The sequence below is a fragment of the Epinephelus lanceolatus genome, chromosome 16 (assembly GCF_041903045.1).
Source record: "Epinephelus lanceolatus isolate andai-2023 chromosome 16, ASM4190304v1, whole genome shotgun sequence".
NCBI classification, from domain to species: Eukaryota; Metazoa; Chordata; class Actinopteri; order Perciformes; family Serranidae; genus Epinephelus; species Epinephelus lanceolatus.
This window is the reverse complement of record NC_135749.1, coordinates 12537088-12556969: the sequence shown is the minus strand read 5'-3', so window position 1 is coordinate 12556969 and position 19882 is coordinate 12537088. Positions and strand designations below refer to the sequence as shown.

Here is a 19882-nt window from a genome sequence, read left to right as displayed (position 1 = left end):
TGACCAAATACCTTGTTTGCAGTTTGCGTTGCAGGCCTGGCTTTTGTGATTTGTTCTGTAAATGTGCTTTGACGAAATGCAGCTTTCAACCATAAGCTCTCTGCCTCGCACCTCACTCATCCATGCAGCATTTACTTATCTGTTCACAATGTGTTAAGAAAGCTGTGAAACCAAAGAAAATAATGACAGTGTGAAACTCTGTCACTTTTGAAGAAGGTAGGCGGTATGCACACACACACACAATCACACAGTCACACACATCATGTGGGATCTGCTCAGCTGAAACATAATCTAACCATGGTGGAGCAGAAAAGAAACCTACAAAATGAGAATGTCACTTTGTCATTTCAATTCACACTACTGACCAGCAGCGAGAGGAGGAGACTGATGTGACACCTAAGCTCGATGTCAGCAAGTCTATTAGACTTGCCACAGCTCAGAAGTTCATACTTCCTGGATTCTCTATCTTTAGCTCTGTTTTCACTTTCCTCTCAGCATTGTTCTCATTTCCCTTGTCTTGTCTGTATCTACTATCTATATCAGTGTTTTCATATGTCTGTGCAGACAGTGTTGTAATGAAAATGAAAACAGTCATCGAACAGAGCATAATTAGCAGACAATCTTCTAATGATACTTTAATTTACAATGAAGACTAAGATATACAATGAAGGAAATTGTAATGAAACCTGTGTTTTACAGTGATAAGCATAGAAAACATGCAAAACGATAACTAGAACTGCTGCAGCTTTTGCTGTGATTTCAGAGGAATTATAGCTTTTCATTTTAGATGCAATGGCAGCTCCAAGATATATTTAACCAATCAAATACAATTTTCATATGCATACATGCTCTGCCAATCAGGGTGAGTGTATTCAACCCTATCTGCTTGCTACAAAAAGGCAGGAGCAGAATGAAGAGCACCTCATCCATTTTTTCCCCCAGCAACACACAACACAATCAAGCCCGATCAGTTCACTGAGGGAACTTGTGTACTGCTCATCCTGAATATTGCGCGCTGTGCTCTGGTTTGATTGCCGGTGTAGGTCTTTACAAGAGGAAATTGTGAAGTACTGCCTGTCCTGCTCTGGTTTGATTGATTGCCCTGATTGCAATTGAAGTGAAATTCTGTAAAGCACCGACTCCCTCCCGCCTGGCTTCCGTCCCTCCCCTAATCCACTACTTGTGCTCACTCCCCAACCAGAGGATGACAAAAATTCAGTATTCTTTGGTAAAACCACAGTTGATGAATGATGAAGTGGTGTAGCCAACACCCTAGCCCCTCCTGCTATATTAGCAGTCTTTAGCCTGTCGACCAGCTAAGGTAGCAAAGTTGTTTTTCAGCTTTATTACCATACTTGAGGAAGTGTGGGAGTGTGAGGAGGCTTCTTAGTCAAAACCTTTTAAAGGGGAACTCCACCAACTTTACACATGAAAGTGTGTTTAAATTACTCAAATGATTTTGGTTCATGCAGAAAACTCCAAGTTTCAGTGTCTCTGTGTGTCTTCCTCAAGCTTGGGTCCTCTACCAGAGGCCTGGGAGTTTGCGGGTTCTGCGAAGTTCTGCTGTTCCTAGGACTGCACTCTTCTGGATAGAGACCTCAGATGTTGTACCTTGAATCTACTGGAGCCACTCTCCCAGTTTGGGGGTCGCAGCCCGGAGTGCTCAGTAGCTGGATAGCTCAGTGGTCAAGGTCACTGACTTGCAGGAGACCGAATTTCGAAGACTAGCCAGGGCAGGTTACACATTTCCAGTCTGAACCCTTAGGCAAGGTTCTGAATGCTGCTAGACCGCATAAACAACAACAGTCATACCGGCTCAGACTCCGCCCAGATCAACAAGGTCTGTGTCAGGTGTTGGGGTACTGGGGCAAATCAGGCTACTGAGAAATCAGGGTCTTGATTTCTAGATAGACAAAAGCAGAGAATACATATATATATATATATATATATATATATATATATATATATATATATACAGGGGTAGTGAAACCTCTAGCAACTCAAAACTACAGTATCCACTACAAGTATAATACACCCAAATCTCAAACGAAACGGTTGCAGATATTATGGTGTAGGTTTTGAAGAAGATGAAGAATAGATGGAATAAAAAAGATAATATCCCTGGCTCGTTTTTTTTTTTTTGGTCCATTGTCAGTCCATAGCATGCTAAATTGACATTGCTATGGCTAAATTGATGCAGTATTCTTTCAAGATCAAGGCTCTGACATTATAGTCTTCAGCAAAATGAAAATGGTCGAAGTATTTAAAAGGTTCATAGTGTGTTGCCTGTCCACTTACACGGTGTTGTAGCTGGACAGGAGAAAGGAATATCCCTGTGGACATACACTATGAAAATTATGGACAATCCTGCCTTTGATATCTTTCCTGCTGTGAACCTGTCAGAGTTTAAATCAGGCAAAACCTTCCTGTCACTTAATGAATTGAGCTTTGCTAGGTAGATTGACAACCTCATCACTCGTGTTCTTACCAACATGGTCAAAGCCAAATCTAGCAACAGTCGACATGTTCAGCTTGATCGCAATTCAGACAGAAAGGACACAATGGATCTTTTTGGAGCTCCCCTGTAACAAGAGAGACTATTTGGAATATCAATCCTGCTGGCTACTCAGTAGAATCAAGGGAATCAGGTCTGAGCCAGATATGATAGCAGACAGTCTACTCCACCAGCAGCTTCCTGCACTACAATATGACAAAGAGAGTGAGTGCTGATGTCCTGGCTTCGTGACTATGGCAGCAATGTGGGACTGACCGTGGGCCTGTCCAAAGATCAAAAAAAGCCTGCATTGTCCCTTGACTGCCAGAGAGGAAGAAAGCATGGGCCTCTATTCTGCTTGGCAGACAGTGGGGTAGTCTCTAGGCTAACCTCTCTGATCCCAGTGATACCTAAGAGAGTGCATCACAGGAAAATGGCACCAATGTCCTCCATACACAGCTGCTCTAATAATGACAGTGATGCGTTTGAGGACAGACTATTAAATGAAAAGTCAGGGCCCATAACTTCTCTGGGGATATATAAGTCAAAGCAAAAGTGGGGCCACTACTGTCTAAATGTCAGTGTCACAGCATGGGGTGTAGACATGGAGCTTTAGTCACTAGGTTTATAGAGCCCCATCATTGGACAAGGCCTGTCTTGTCCAAGAGTTATTGGATGAACTTTTATAGGAGGCAGCATCCATAGGGTTGAATAGGCTTATTCTGCTTTGCTAAGCACATGATGTGGAAACATCAGGGAGGAAAAAATGTATATACATTCAAAGTGGCGCCCACAGAAATTCTTCATAGGTTTGGCCAGATGGAGCCTCTGAAAACACCACACACCAAGACCAAAAGCCATAACTGAACTTCATGAATTCGATTATGCTGTTGAAGTATATAGGCCAGTTGAAACCTTTGTCAATATGGAGTAAGAATCGCACACTGAAATACTTGGGGCCGAATTCACAAAAGGATTGCGTGGCTTTTGCGGCCGCTAAACCGGTAAAAAATGGAGCAAACAGATACAGTCTAATTCACAAAGCACGCACGAGGGTGAAATGCTCCACTAACTGTGCTGCCAAGCAGATTGCGTCTCGGTGCTCCGGTGTTATTTGCATGTATTGAAATGAGGTAATATGTATATATTTGGCGGAAAAATTGCCCATTTCTATGCAAATGAGCCTCATTGATAAACAACGTCTAATTCACTAACACCAGCGCTAATAGCCACACGCAGTTTGAGTGAAGTAAATAACGTCTTTAGAAAGCTGGTGCAAACTGGGTGCTCCTCTGTGGAAGCCTCTCGCCCAGACTTTCCAGTGATCGTGGCAGCAGTGATCGTCTGTTAAATCAGTCTGTAAATAATATTTTGACATTATTATTATAATCATTATTACTTTAATGGCATCCAAAGATACCGATGCGTTGAACAGGTGACAGTCTGCGGTCGTTCTCAAAACGCACTTCTGTCACGCACTTCAAAAGCAACTTTCAATAATTTATTTTACGAAACAGGGGAAACAAACGTGAACAAAAATGGTTCCATAATTCATATTAAATTCAAAAGATAACGAAAAAACAGCTACAAGTGAGAGGGAATAGTGATAAAGTGGTCAAACTTGGCCAAATCCACAGCCTCAACCCATCCGACACTGTTAGACTGACTCACCAGCAGACATCACTATGAAGGAATACAGTATTCAGTACTTTGCCAAACAAAGTCTGCCACTGTGTGTGTGTGGTTTATTGCAATCAGGGGCAAATCAGGGGCAAACTGCACTCAGCTGCCAAACTTTGTGGGCGTGTTTGCGCTGGTATATCATTAGCGCAATATCCTTTGTGAATAGGACGTTAAGACGGACCAAACTGCGGGTGCAAATGAAGTGCAATTCAAGGTGCTATCAGCGGCCGCAGTTCATTCTTTGTGAATTCGGCCCTTGGTTTCTTATTTTACAGTTACTATTACAAATTGTCTGATGTGCAGAGACTAATATCAGCATATTTAATATTTTAAGCTTCACAATGATCCTGTTTTAATGTTATGTATCTTACATGTCATGCAATTCTTTGTTCATCAAATAGGCTGATTGTCCTTTTCCTTAGAAAGACAAATGTACAGCTTGAATATGAAGTTAAGTTTTACAAGATCAAACTACTTTTGTGCTGGCTGAAAAAGCCACAGCTTCTTAAAGACAGTAATGTTGCCCTTCTACGAGGGGGGGTCAATGGCCATCTTGGGGGCGCCACTGCATTCAACTTAAGGTGTAGGTTGTGCACTGTACCCTACCCTCTGTAGCCTGACGTGCACCTCCCCAGAAATGTAACGTTGCGGCGACGCAGACCTCCTTTCTGTTATTGTAAGATGAATCCATTTCCCTCAGTGGAAATGAAGCTTTTATTTACTTTCATTTCACAGATAAGAAACAATTAATTGTGAAGACAATAAAGCCTCCACAAAAATAGCGTTTTAAGTCTTGTGTGTGATTCATCCTGGCTTCATATGAGCAGAGGAAATCTCTGCTCGTTGCTAGGCTAATTTATACAATGTAAAATGCCATAGGCTTGTGCTAATAACGTTAGCATGTTATATGTGTTTGGAAACCGTGTTTAGTATAAGGCAGTTGTTTTGCTGGTGAACCTTGTGAGTTGTAATGGAGCCGATTTGTGTACTTGTGTTTGAAATGGACTCCATTAAGCCATGTTGAATGTGTGTTTTGAATCAGCTAAACTTTACAGCACAGAGGTGTAACTGCAGAGTGACACAGACACACCACCGCACAAGTCTAAATGCTCTCAACAGAGGAGGCGACGTGCGTAGGGTCTGCCACACGAGTATAAATCCCCCTTTACACTAAACCTTGTGTGATGACATTCTGAGTAATTCTGTGGACTCACACATTAATGAATGTGTTTGTATGTACATTTAAGGGTTCTTTGTATCCGCATGCACAAGATGTACAAGTGTGTTTCTGATGTCAGCGTGTAGTTTTCATTGTTTGTGTGTTTGCAGGCATAAGGTTTGAGTGTGTGTTCGGGTTTGTCAATTGTTATTTAAGTGATATTTATGAGTGTCATTATACTTGAAGTGCAATTCAGTGTGTTCTTTTTATCTGTGTGAGTTTTCCACAAGGTATAAGCCGCTGTGTACATTTCATGCACACATGCTTTCACATTTGAGTTAGGAGTCAGCCAGTGTTTCCTGGCGCATTCCCCCCCTCCTCAAAAAGAAAAAAAGAAAAGAGAAGCAAGAGGAACATCTTCCTTCCCTGTTGGTGCATATGCTAATCTTGTTTTTATGCAAATCTGCCAACGCGATTTGTATGTCTAAGTGCCTCATTTTCCATTCAGTGTCGATATTAATATCCTCAGCTGCTCCTTTGATGGGATATTGGTTGCTGCGTTATGTTCCATTTATTATTTCATTTTTTTCCCCACTCCTCTGATGTTTCCTGACGTGGTTCTGGAGGGGTGTAGGGGCACTCCTGGGATTGCCTGAATGGGATCACACCAAATTCAAGTGGGACTGGGAACACGGGGGTGGAAGCAAAGAGACATAAAAGAGTTTAATGATCTTGATGTGGTTGACTTTTCAAAACAATTTTCTTTTTTTACTTTGGCTTAATTTGGCATTGAGATCTACATGCTTGTTTGATTTGTTGATCTCTTTGCTGCTGGATTCAAGCCTTGTCTTCCTTCTGGTCCAATGGGGAGTCATAAGCAAACATATATAACACAGAGGCAGAAAAACAAGCACACACACACACAAATCAGGACTGCAGTAAATTGAACTTTCAATCCAGTAACTAATGTCACAATTTTGTACCTCAAATACTAAAAAGACAAGACAAATGTTGCCAACAGGCTCTAAAATCAAACACTCTAAAATTAAACAACTCCACTTTGAGTTTTTAGAGAAAATTGAGCATACATACGCAGATGCAGTTCATGCATGCAAGCATGAGCTGTGCCTTTCAACCCTGCTGTTCAGAGCATGACGGCGAGTTGTGCCAACTTTCTGATTTATCCAAAAAAATCTGCAAATGAAATGTTTTTTAACCAACATCCTCTATTCTGTTTCATACGCATTTGCTCGTAATCACAAATATACAAGGCACATAGGCATAAGTGAACACGCACAGGCTTTCATAGTTTCCTCCAGTATCCTGAGGTGGGGAGAGTGCAGTCTGCATACTTAATTCTGGTTTGCCAGAATTTTCTATTCTGCTTTTCTACCATTTATTTTGTGTTTGTGCACAAGTTAGGACTAAGAAGTATGGGTGTGTTATGAGTGTGAGTGTGGGTGGATATGTCTTTGGGCACATCTCTGTGCATGTGTGTGTGTGTGTGTGTGTGTGTGTGTGTGTCTGCACGAGTTAGGGAACATCAAAGAAAAGTAGCTTGGACAGAAAGCCAATGAAGTGAAAATGGACATTTTTTTCCTCCTCGTTTTTTCACGGGTAAAGCTCCTAAATTAAGGTGATACAGATAATCAATTTTAAGTAATAGTCTGGCTCTTGACAAAGCAAACTAGGCAGTAATTGGTCCGGCAAATTAACTTTTTTTTTTTTTTTAAATATGCGCTGAAGTATAAGGCTTTCATGCCCCAAAGCATGCAAAGTGAAGTAGTACCCCTACTTCTGTTCTATTTAGCTACTGCTCATTTACCATAGATTCAGTGACATTTAAAACATGGAGCAGAACAATGGTGCATTATGAATACAGTATGTCCAGGTCACTGCGTAGTCAAACGCTGCAACATCACACTTCCAGAAACCATTCAAGCAAGACATTGAGGGTGCATGCAAGGCTCTGTAGTCATGATTTCATGGCGGACTTGCGCAGATGGCGAACACACAAACTCACACACGCACACCCTGATACAAAGTTTTGAATAATGCAGCACGCTTTGCTATGACCTCCGATGAAATTGCTGCTAATGATGGTAATGCTTAGGATCAATATAATGCATGTGTCCCATTATAGACTATTCATTTGCAAAAGCTAGGAATAAGAAATTAAAAGTTGATATCTTCATATACATGCATCATTACACATATTTAATAATTGCATATATTTTACGGACGTGTATTGAAGTCATGCATCCTCATTACGCATATCCTTAGTCTCTGCGGTGCTATGAATGTGTGCTCTGCTAAATGTGTGTGTAGTATACGCATATGTTTAAATAAAGGAGGCTGAGCGTGGCTATTTTATCTCCTCTCATCTGAGCTTTCTTGCATTTGCATCAGAAACCCAGGCAGGAGTGAGTACGACGTCTATGTGCTTCCTTTTTCCTTGCACATTTTTTTTTTAAACCACATATTTTTCATCTGTTTCTCACAGAGATAAATTTCTGGAGTTCATGAACTTGATTTTGTGACAACACAGATCTGTCACTTTGCAGTTTGATCAGCACTGATCAGTTTGCTATTTTATTATTTATTTCTTCTGTTCGTGCTGCTGTAAACATGCTCTTATTCACCTCCCCCTGCGACTGCAACCTCGAGGGCAATAAACTCTCTTTTAACGTGAGCAGTTGAACTAAAAGACGTGCAGTATTATGTTAATGTATTTGCTGGTGTCAAGATAGACACAATATTTGATAGAATTGCCCTGTGCTGCTTTATTTATGACTTGAAATACTGCTCAACGGGGAGTATTTACCTGGCCACCAATAGGTAGTGTAATACAATCCTAATCCCAGTATCCTAGGAGACTTTATCATGTTTTTTCCTCTTTAATTTGATTATCTGATTCTCCCCTTGTCCCCATCTGCAATGAATATTTTCTCCTTTTAATGTCTTCGTCCCAAAGCAGCTCCAAGCTTGATTTTATAGGCTAATTGATTGGCTTTGCACAGTCAGACTTCAGATACACTTGTACTGGGTTTGAGAGATGGAGATTCAATTTGGATGAATAAGTAATGTCTTACAAGCAATCTTGTAGTGTTGTGTTAAAAAAACTAAATAACAGAACTCTGACTGACTTGTATTTTTTTTTTTTTTTTTTTTAGTTTGTTATTTTTTTGAGTTGCCTCTGTCTCCTGAGAAGGTTTTGCAGTTTGGGATGAGATACCCCCAAGAAATCCGCAAGCACTTTGATGATGCCGGTTATATTTTATTATTATCATGATTTATTAAATTGCATATTTTGGAAATAAGTCTTGTTTCATGTTTGTTACCAAAATATTTCAGCTGACATACTTCAGCACTCCACATCCTGCTGCATTGAAATACCACCTTTCAAATCAGTAACTACTGCTCCACAGACACAACTTTCCCAGCGGGTTGTACGAAAATGCAATTTCAAAGCTCAAAAAAATCTTTAATTCGATGGCTGTTCAACACTCTGAACCATGAAATAGATGGTTAAAAGAAATAAAATTGGGACTGGTTGTCAGGATTGGCTTGCACCAGCTTGATATGGAATACAATTGTGACTAATTTTAGCAGCAGTAACAAGCTAACACACTGTTAATTATGAAGTACTCGTTTGAGGACATTGGGACTTAATTATCATTGACAACGTTTAGTTTTTTTTATCCTTATCGGGTCCTGCTGATTCCAAATAGCTAGGACAAGTCAAAAAATGCATACCAAACAGAAGTTCAGGTCTCAGGAGGATATGACAGTTGATCTTGTCGTCTGCTCGGAGGGTAAGGAGCACCCGGACCTCACTGTCTGCCCAATTTGTAGACTGTTTTTGTTGCTGTTCCTCGTCTTTGAATTAGCTGCTAAATGCTGCTAGCTGTTTTTCAAATCTCCCAGCAATGGGTTGCACATGTAACATGTCATCAAAACGTCACACCTGTACTGTCTGTCGTCCCGTCCTGCTGACTGTCCCTGTTGCACAGACGTTGATACTGCACTATTAGTACCTCCGCTATCTCTTTAAAGGCAAAATAACTCTGTCCCCTTAGTTCTGCAATTGTACTTTTAAAAAAAATGGCAAGGTGGAATGAATAATTTTAATTTATTGCCGTAACTTTTGTATCTTGAGGTGTGTTGTGTTTTTTGGGAAAAATTAATTAAAAAAACATTGTTAAACAGCACAGTAATCAAGCACCCTCTCAGACATGTGGACCATATTAGTTATTAGCAAGCTAACATTAGCTTTGTCAGTTGGCACAGTTAGCTATGCAACACTTACTCCTGCCACACAGTATGCATAAATATTTAACAACTAATCACTATGAAAGAACGTGTTAGTGATGTGGAGCCCCATTTGAATTTAGTTGTGTGGAAGTCTCTAACAGTAAACACATGTGTTATAACTAGGCCAACTTTTAACTGAGTTCAGCGAGGCTTACAATTGAGCTTGAAAAAGAAACGTCATTGAAATGAACAGTACAGTAGCAAAAAGTGACGCAAACACTTCTTGCTGGATCCAGTCCTGATGCTTTTTTCTGTCTGCAACATATATCCACTTTGTTCAGCAGCTTAAAGATACGCTGATACCATGTTTTGCAGTATTTAAGGATATTTCACTATTTACCAGCTCCCCACATCTCCATACTTTTTAATACCACCGTCTTCTCCCCCTCTCTCTCAGCCTTCTATACTCCTGCTCCTCAGAGCCATCCTTCACAGAGTAGACTTAATTATTTATCGCCATGATTTATTTAGCTTTGCTCAACACAGGACCAGCAATCTCCATCCTGCTGTCTCTAACTTTCTCTTGCTCTGTCCCTCACCATCTCTATATCTTGCTTTCGACTTGTCTCTGGCTGAGCGTTTCTGTATTTTTTTTAAGTAACCTTCTTCTTTTCTTGGCCTTTCAAACTTTTTCAGCCCCAAATCTCTTTTGTATTCTTTCAGATTCACTTATAATCTTCTCTCTTTGTCATGTTCATGTGTTTTTTTCTCTCCCCTCTTGACACTCATTAACTAATCCTGTCACTCATCTTTTTCTATTTTAGAGTCTCCTGTTCAACACTTCTTTTTTCTTCTAATGTCTGTCGTTCTATTGTTATTACCTCTAATCTCTACTAGCAGTTATTTTTGTGCATGCATCAGTGCCAGTGTCACCCATCTGAAACACAGGTTATGTAGGCATTGACCTAGCGTTCGGTAAAACAGCAACAGTCATGAAGTCACATTCATTATCTGCAAAGTTTTTGTGCAACTCCGCTGCTCATTTATTCTATTTTGATGTATTTCATCGTCATCTGTTGCTAAAATGGGGTGAGATGTGCAATAAAGAGGAAAAAAGAGGAAGGGAGAAGGAAAAAAGATCAGAAACATTTTTAATACTTTAATTGGTGTTTGAAGTGTTTGAAGTCATCGGATTCTTTGGATCCTTTGGTTCGCTCTATATAGTAACTGAATGCCCTGATACTTTCTGAAGCCAACTTACCACATTCATTCCTTGTCACGGCTCGAGCTGCATGACTTCAAATGCCAGATTGTCCATTCCTAACCTCCATTTTCTTTCATTTAGCAACATGTAAGTGAAGCTTCATTCTCAGTGTTTCTTTTCCATTGAAAGTGGAATGTTTTTGCGGAGGTCAGAAGGTCACCTCCTTCATGTTTTTTTAAGGAATGTGCTCAGACTCATTTGATTTCTCGTGTTTCTCTCATTCTCTAACCCTCTTGCCTGCAATGGGATGCTCCAACCCCTCCCTCTCTCCCTCATCCCTCATCCCCATGTCGTGTTTGTGGGTGTTTGCAGTGCATGGGCTGTGGGAGGAGTGGTCGTCATGGAGTCTGTGCTCTGTGACCTGTGGGCGGGGCTCCAGGACACGAACCAGGAAGTGTGTGAACGGAGGCGGGGCCTTGGCTTGTGGACGGCCCGAGATTCAGACCAAACTCTGCAACATAGCAGTGTGTCCTGGTTAGTACCATCCCCATTTACATGATACACCCAGTCTTTCTTTCTTTGGTTCTCTGCCTATTCATGCATGACTTGTTCTTCTTTTTCTCCGAAATCACAAAGATCAAAAACAACTGGGTTACTGTGACGGCTCTAGAGTTTACAGTCATATGCATTTACATTGTGTGTTCTTCCATTATAGCTCTTGTAAGTGTCTTGCTCTCCTCTGCTAAAATGTGGACTAATGCTGCATTCATGTCACATCATGCAGACCAACCTGCTCTCATTCATAGGTCATCAAATACAAACGCTTTGTCTCGCCCCTCTGTGTCTCTTTGCAATGCTCAGGGCAACCTGTACAAAAATTCTTAGTTAGGTTTAGAATAAAGATCGTGTTTTGGGTTAAAATAAGTAAATTTTTTTATGCCAGTGCACAACTACTTTACATAAATTCGAACTTTGGTCTCCTGGGTAAAAGTCCGGTGTGTTTGACCCAATCGTCCTCCCCTCCCTCCAGCCCTATGCAGACTTCCTTACTCATTATGCTTCTTCAGTTGCTCTCAGCATTACGATTTACTGTGGATGGGCTCACATTGAAGTTATTTCAACGAATATTGGATGAATTACGATAAAGTTTGGTACAAATATTGGTGTCCCCTCAGGATGAATGGGATAACTGTGGTTATCCAAATCCCATCACAAGGTTAAAACTGTAATTTGTCCAGCACTGTCGACTTTGATTTATGATCAAATACCTGAAAAACAAAAGACATTACTATCAACTTCCGATTTACAAGGGTTAGCATGCAGTGTGCTAAACTAAGATAGTAAAAATGGTAATGATTGTCATTGTGAGCAGTGCTAATTTTTACAATAATTTTAGATTTAGTCTTAGTCTTTGAGACAGAAATGCTTATTAGCTTTAGTTACATTTTAGTCATTTTCATCCTTCATAGTTTTAGTCTAGCTTTAGTCAACGAAAATTCATGACATTTTAGTCAACTTTTGGTCAATATGTTTTACCTTTAAACTAATTAAGTTAGGCTAATTGATCTGTCAGAAATTAGACTCTGGACAGGTTGTATAAAAATTTAATTTAGACATTTTTTTCTACAACTACAAATAATTTCCACACACTTACAACCTTGCATTCCTCCAACACTGACAGCTTTAGGGGCTGATGTACGAGCTCACAATTACTGATAATCATTTGAAGAGCTCAACATCTCTATGGTCTCAAAAACTTTGACACCACAAATAAGTAATCTGAGACAACTAGGATTTGTAGTCAGATTCATTGTAAACTCTGATTTATTGATCTCACTGTAAAGAAGCAGATAAATAATTTAATTAAAGCCTGAATTCTTTCTCAATCTGCAACATGATAGTCTTGAGTTTAAACTCATGTCTCACATACAGTACAGGCCAAAAGTTTGGACACACCTTCTCATTCAATGCGTTTTCTTTATTTTCATGACTATTTACATTGTAGATTCTCACTGAAGGCATCAAAACTATGAATGAACACATGTGGAGTTATGTACTTAACAAAAAAAGGTGAAATAACTGAAAACATGTTTTATATTCTAGTTTCTTCAAAATAGCCACCCTTTGCTCTGATTACTGCTTTGCACACTCTTGGCATTCTCTCCATGAGCTTCAAGAGGTAGTCACCTGAAATGGTTTTCCAACAGTCTTGAAGGAGTTCCCAGAGGTGTTTAGCACTTGTTGGCCCCTTTGCCTTCACTCTGCGGTCCAGCTCACCCCAAACCATCTCGATTGGGTTCAGGTCCGGTGACTGTGGAGGCCAGGTCATCTGCCGCAGCACTCCATCACTCTCCTTCTTGGTCAAATAGCCCTTACACAGCCTGGAGGTGTGTTTGGGGTCATTGTCCTGTTGAAAAATAAATGATCGTCCAACTAAACGCAAACCGGATGGGATGGCATGTCGCTGCAGGATGCTGTGGTAGCCATGCTGGTTCAGTGTGCCTTCAATTTTGAATAAATCCCCAACAGTGTCACCAGCAAAACACCCCCACACCATCACACCTCCTCCTCCATGCTTCACAGTGGGAACCAGGCATGTGGAATCCATCCGTTCACCTTTTCTGCGTCTCACAAAGACACGGCGGTTGGAACCAAAGATCTCAAATTTGGACTCATCAGACCAAAGCACAGATTTCCACTGGTCTAATGTCCATTCCTTGTGTTTCTTGGCCCAAACAAATCTCTTCTGCTTGTTGCCTCTCCTTAGCAGTGGTTTCCTAGCAGCTATTTGACCATGAAGGCCTGATTCGCGCAGTCTCCTCTTAACAGTTGTTCTAGAGATGGGTCTGCTGCTAGAACTCTGTGTGGCATTCATCTGGTCTCTGATCTGAGCTGCTGTTAACTTGCGATTTCTGAGGCTGGTGACTCGGATGAACTTATCCTCAGAAGCAGAGGTGACTCTTGGTCTTCCTTTCCTGGGTCGGTCCTCATGTGTGCCAGTTTCGTTGTAGCGCTTGATGGTTTTTGCGACTCCACTTGGGGACACATTTAAAGTTTTTGCAATTTTCCGGACTGACTGACCTTCATTTCTTAAAGTAATGATGGCCACTCGTTTTTCTTTAGTTAGCTGATTGGTTCTTGCCATAATATGAATTTTAACAGTTGTCCAATAGGGCTGTCGGCTGTGTATTAACCTGACTTCTGCACAACACAACTGATGGTCCCAACCCCATTGATAAAGCAAGAAATTCCACTAATTAACCCTGATAAGGCACACCTGTGAAGTGGAAACCATTTCAGGTGACTACCTCTTGAAGCTCATCGAGAGAATGCCAAGAGTGTGCAAAGCAGTAATCAGAGCAAAGGGTGGCTATTTTGAAGAAACTAGAATATAAAACATGTTTTCAGTTATTTCACCTTTTTTTGTTAAGTACATAACTCCACATGTGTTCATTCATAGTTTTGATGCCTTCAGTGAGAATCTACAATGTAAATAGTCATGAAAATAAAGAAAACGCATTGAATGAGAAGGTGTGTCCAAACTTTTGGCCTGTACTGTAGTTGGTGAATAAAACTAAACTTTCAGCTGTTAGCACAGCTACACTCACAGATAACTGAGCCTTCTACCTGCCTGTCAAAAGCATCAACCCATAAACCTACTCGAGTCTGGACTGAGTGGAGTCCTGCAGGGATCAGCTGTGATTTCCAGCGGCAGGTGGCTGCTTGCTCTGCTGCCATTCAGCAGCTAGTGACACATCCTGGCACCAACTATTTACTTTGTTTGCCAGCCTGCTGTTCTCGGTATTCAGTGTCTAACATTTTTGTCACATTTCGTCAACAAAAATGAAACAGTTTTTATTGTCAGGATCTATTTTTAGCTCGTCATAGTCTCGTTTTCATCATAGAAAAAAAGGTCACTGACAAAAAGTTTTTTATCATAGCTTCTGTCAAATAGTTAATTTAGACTTTTCAAATGTTTATAATGTGACAAGGTTAGCAATGAGAGTGACCAATTTGGAATAATGCATTAACACTTCCACTTTGGAATATTGGGAACTTTAAACCATCCCGATCTGCTGACACAACATGAATGCAGCATAATGTCATCTTCCCTGTCTGTGAATGGTCGCTGCTTTAACTCCTGTATCCTCACCAGAGTTCTCACTTCCATATTCATCTGTGGGTAGCCATGGGAGTCTTGCCCATTTTCAACTCTCACTCAGCCATCCACAGGGGTTGTAGCCTAGCAAAGCCTTTAGGTTGGACTTCTCTGTTTCCTCCATGGTTGGCTTAGTTTAGATTGCTGAGCTGTCCGGCAGTGGAGCTCCTCGGCTATTGTCTCTGAGATTACCTGTTAGGCCTATACCTTGTCAAGAACAGCAATAAGTCGCTGGTGCAGCCCCATCTAATTCTGGTGTAGATGGGGACCTCAGGACTTTATTCCAATCTGTCTCAGACTGTCCAGCTGAAACATCTTTATCAGGCTGCATTGGAGTGGAAAGGGGCGGCACAGCGATTGAAATAACGTCTCAATAGAGCAGACTAAAGAAACAGAAGGGCAGGTTTTCAACAACAACCACCGCAGCCAATCACAGAGCAGCTTTCTAGATGTAAATACCAACATCTACCTATTAGATAGGGCACAGTTCAAATCTTGCACAAAGAAAAGCCCTTGGCATTTTTAAGACTTCAACTATACTTGCGGCATATTCATTGCCTCTGTGCAATTTTAATTTTGTATTTCAAGTGTCCCTTTAGAAAACCACTTACTTTGAAAGCGTTGACATTAGAAGGGAATATTAATTTCAGTGATTTAATTTCAGTCGGTGCTTTCTGTGTGCCAGAATGTAAATGGTTTCTACACAACATTGGAATAATGGCATTAATGGGCGCACAGACACTAAAACATAAGACGGTTTATTGCAAAACTGGTGACTGCTTTCTGAATAATAACTATTTTCTTTATACCCTGAATTGATTTCAGTCCAAGTGAGAGCGCGTGTGCTTGTGTAGTGTGTAATCACTCACAGCCTGAGCAATTATCACAGGGTAAGTGCTTTTTATTTATTTTTGCAAAGGTAAAGAATCCTGCATTATTTCCCTCTAGAAAATAATATATACTTATATTTATGTGAATGCTGCCGGAGCCCGTCCGGGCTGGAGCTTTTTTGTGTTCCCACACTCCCTGCAGACTAATATACTTTTATTTTGTATTTTATTTTATTTTTATTTTTTTGGCTTTTATGTTTTTCAAAGCAGGGGTTTTATAAGGTTAATATTTAAATAAAACAAAACTGTCCCCATTGCCAGACAAAGCGGCAGCAAAGTTATGTCTCAAAGGGAGGAATAGGGAGACGTCGTAATCTAAAGTATGGCCTCCGGGATGTTTTGCCATGCTGTTTTGGGAACAGTGATGGAAAAACAGGGTTTGGGAGAAAGGCTCTTCCTTCAAGGGCCTCAAGGAAATCTGTGTATGTGTGTCCTCATATGGTTTATGTGTTTGTGTATGAGTGTGTGAATCTATCACAACAGACTCAGCGTGCTTTCGGGAGTTCAAAGGCAAGGGTCCTTTGAAATGATGAATACCAGCACAGGCCTTTTGGCACAAACGTCCATGCATAGAGAATAGAGCTTTGATGGATCTTGTGTGTGTGTGTGTGTGTGTGTGTGTGTGTGTGTGTGTGTGTGTGTGTGTGTCAGTGATTTGGTCTCCCTCCCTTTACTCAAGACCATATACTGTGCCATATGTCTATACAACACTGTGTTAAACCTGTGTAGAGTTAAATCAGATCTGATTCCTTCAACATAATCCCTTATCTCTCTTCACAGTGGCTCATCTCTCATGTAGACACACGTCGTCACATCAAACAAATGCACGCATATGCGGGCAGAGCTGCAAATGTTAATATGACAGCTGTTGCATCAAATAAAGACTATCAACAGGCTAAGAGTAAAAGAAAGCAGAAATGTCATACATGAATAATTAATTGATCGTATCAGACCTTTTAAAGCTATCGTCAAGAACTAAAATGCACTCCTGTGTATGCAGAGAGCTGGCTAGGCATTGCCTTTATGCCTACCTTTTTTTCTCACAACATAAACAGTCAGTTCATAGCTGAGCATATGCTGGGATTAATGGCAATGTCTTAATTACAGGCCAATTAATAGTTTGTGTCTTTGGCAAGAAAACGGCTTCCTACGACGGAGAGATGCCACGCTACAATGCCTGCTACGTTTCTATATGCTGTTTTTTCCTGCTGGAAAATGTCTCTGCTTACACTGCATGTCTATCTTGTCTTGAATGCTTCTGATATTCAGTACTTCCTGCTGAAGAAACTGTTGTAATTTTGCCATAAAAGCATTATTTTGCCTCTTTTTCTGCGTTACAAACAGCTTTCTACGACCAACTCTATTTTTTACTCTATTTTGTGCAACTGTGTGTGTTCCCATATTTGTGGAGCAAGTGTTTTCACACTGATATAAAGATGAGGAGATGGTTTGTTCTTCTTTTGGAAGCCATTCCGGACTTGTCACTTTAATTACTCAGAAATAGGCTCGGGAAATGTCACGTTTACACTTAAATTCTAGCTCACAGCACATTCTGTTTGTGTCATCCCCCCCAACACAGTGCTGGCCCCAGCTAGTTGGAACACTGTGCGAGCCACACACACACACACACACACAGCGTGATTGACCACATTACCAAGGAGAGCTGGCAATGCTTTCCCACTTGGGAGAACCAGACAAATACATTTACTGCACTGTACTTCACTTTGTCTGCTACTTAAAGTCCCTGTGTGTACAGTGTGTGCCTCTATATATCACTCTGAGCCGAAACAAGAGCAGTTCTCACTTTGAATTGCTATTCTTGTTAATACAGAGACAAATCGACAGGCTACTGTACAATCCTACAGCACATACACAATGGCTATGCAGCATTGTTCTCTTTTAGCCTGTTAAAATGTATATGATAAAGTGTTAACCTTGCCCTAACTGAATTAATTCTACACATATTCAGAAATACTTAGCTGTAACTATAAGAGCGTATATTTCTTTTTAGCATAGCTTTGTCAGTAGACATGGAAATATGGCCTCTACATCAGCTTGTCTTGACTAAAGGTTACATTAAATGGATTAAATAATAATCAAACTTTGAATTCTATTAGTTGCAAAATGATTAAGTCTATGTGTAATGTGAGAGGTGTTAATTTAAGTGGAAAAGTCACACAGAATTGCCACCCAACTCTGCCCTCCTCAGCTCTGTCAAGGTTTTACAGTCAGAGTAGCGACTAGCTAGTGACACAGTAGAGCGCTAAAGAAGTATTTCTCTGCTGGAAGGACGGTCTTTTCATAAAACTAGGCTGTCTGCAGTAGAGGACACATTTACTTTGATGCTACATGACCGAAAAAAACTGAGAAAAGAGGAAAGAGTTTGCTCAAGTGGTAGAAAACCTTCAGCCACCAGAATGTACTAATAACGTTCTGAAAACATTGTAGGTGAGGAACAGACAATATAGTAGTCTCTATATACAGACTCTACATTCAGTGAATGTAGAGTCTGCAGGCAAACCCTGGAGATCTTGCCTCCGGAAGAAGAGCGGAAGAGCCCTGCTTTCCGGTTGTAGGCTGTTTGTAGTCCGTGTGATATTGACCAATCACGTTTGAGCCGGCTGCAGTTGTTGCCAGGTTACACGGTCCGTGCCGTGAACTAACGAGGCGCAACATAATTGGCGTCACTGCAAACTCTGAATCCATTGCAATGGTTCAGCATATTTACTTATATATAAACAGAAGTTGGAAACAGAAATTCGCCTCCTCCACCCAAATCAAACCGGAATGCCAAAAAATTGGGGGTCTGCCCCCAGAGGCTGTATTCGCCGTCTGCCGGAAGTCAGACGCCGAATACAGCCGATGGGTTCCGAGAATGACAATACAGTAACACAGTCTGAGCGTATAATCTGTAGTTGGAGCATTGGCCCAAGAGCCAGTGAAAATTGGCTGAATGGCACAAAATGGATGACGTAAAACGCATCATCTGGCAGATGTGAGCTGGGAGAGGACCAGGTAGTTTACCAAAGTTCATACACACCTACTGTCTACATTGTTATGATACAAAGCTGGTTGAAAATGGTCAAGAAATGCGACCACAAATTTATGTAGCTTTGAGTTTTCTGGATGTGTGAAGAGGCCAGCGCTTGCAAACATGTTAGCAATATTATATTTACAAGGTTTACAAAAGGATGCTCAGAAAATTTTATTACATTTTTATAGAGAGTCTGTTGTTAGGTATTGTTACCATTCTGCTGAAAAAGATAACAAATCAAAGCATAGCTCAAGCCAACATCAGTAAAACAACTTGCAGGAGCCCGGTGTCACTTAGAAATCGTTGAAATCTGGCGCTTGGGCAGTGACTTGCGGCATCAGAAGCCAACGAAAAGAGGTTGCTTTCATAGTTTAACGGTACCTGGCAGCATCAGGGGGAAACGGGGCGGGACAAGGCCCAACGTTAAGGCGGCGAAAGTGCGACTAGGACGGACGGGAGGGATGGGGGATGGATCCAACAAACAGGACTTTCACCTGAGAGAGTGGTGTTTGTGTCCCGTAAGATTCTAAAGCCGAACCCTGTTCTTTGTTCCTAAACCTAACCACGTGTTTTTGTTGTTGAAGGACAAAAAAACGTCAATTTGTGGAGTTGTACCGACGTAGTTTGTTAGTTTGAGACTATGTAAATGTTAGATATCCCGTGAAAACAGAAGTGTATTTCGAAAGATGACAATGTATGTAACAGGCAGAACTTGACAACGCGTGCCAGAGCATCAACCACCAACGCCCCCAGGGTACCTCGCACGTCATATGTGGATGTGAAAAGTCCATGACCAAATGTCAGTATTTGACAAGGTCAGAGTGAGAATGTGTTGCTGGTGGCAACACATGAGTTGAATTTTTCATTTCAACATTAAATGATGCTGCAGCCAACAGAAGGAGCATTGTGTTGTTACTCAGCTCAAATTATGACCTCCAGGAATGTGTATTTGTATTAGAGTAGCAGAGGAAGCACAAGCAATTCATTTGAGAATTTGAGAACTGT

At 40.9% G+C, this 19882-nt stretch overlaps 1 protein-coding gene across 25 annotated transcripts in view; it reads left to right on the top strand.

The window, feature by feature from the left end:
• Nucleotides 1–19882, top strand: part of adgrb2 (adhesion G protein-coupled receptor B2) — a 285233-nt gene that overhangs the window by 146895 nt on the left and 118456 nt on the right. For 22 of the 25 annotated variants that reach the window (XM_078175962.1, XM_078175966.1, XM_078175965.1 and 19 more), the window contains exon 5: nucleotides 11167–11328. The exons of the other annotated variants lie outside the window; for them this stretch is intronic. In XM_078175962.1, coding sequence (XP_078032088.1) covers nucleotides 11167–11328 — 162 coding nt within the window. The remainder of the gene's footprint in view (nucleotides 1–11166; nucleotides 11329–19882) is intronic. 25 annotated transcript variants of the gene reach the window in all.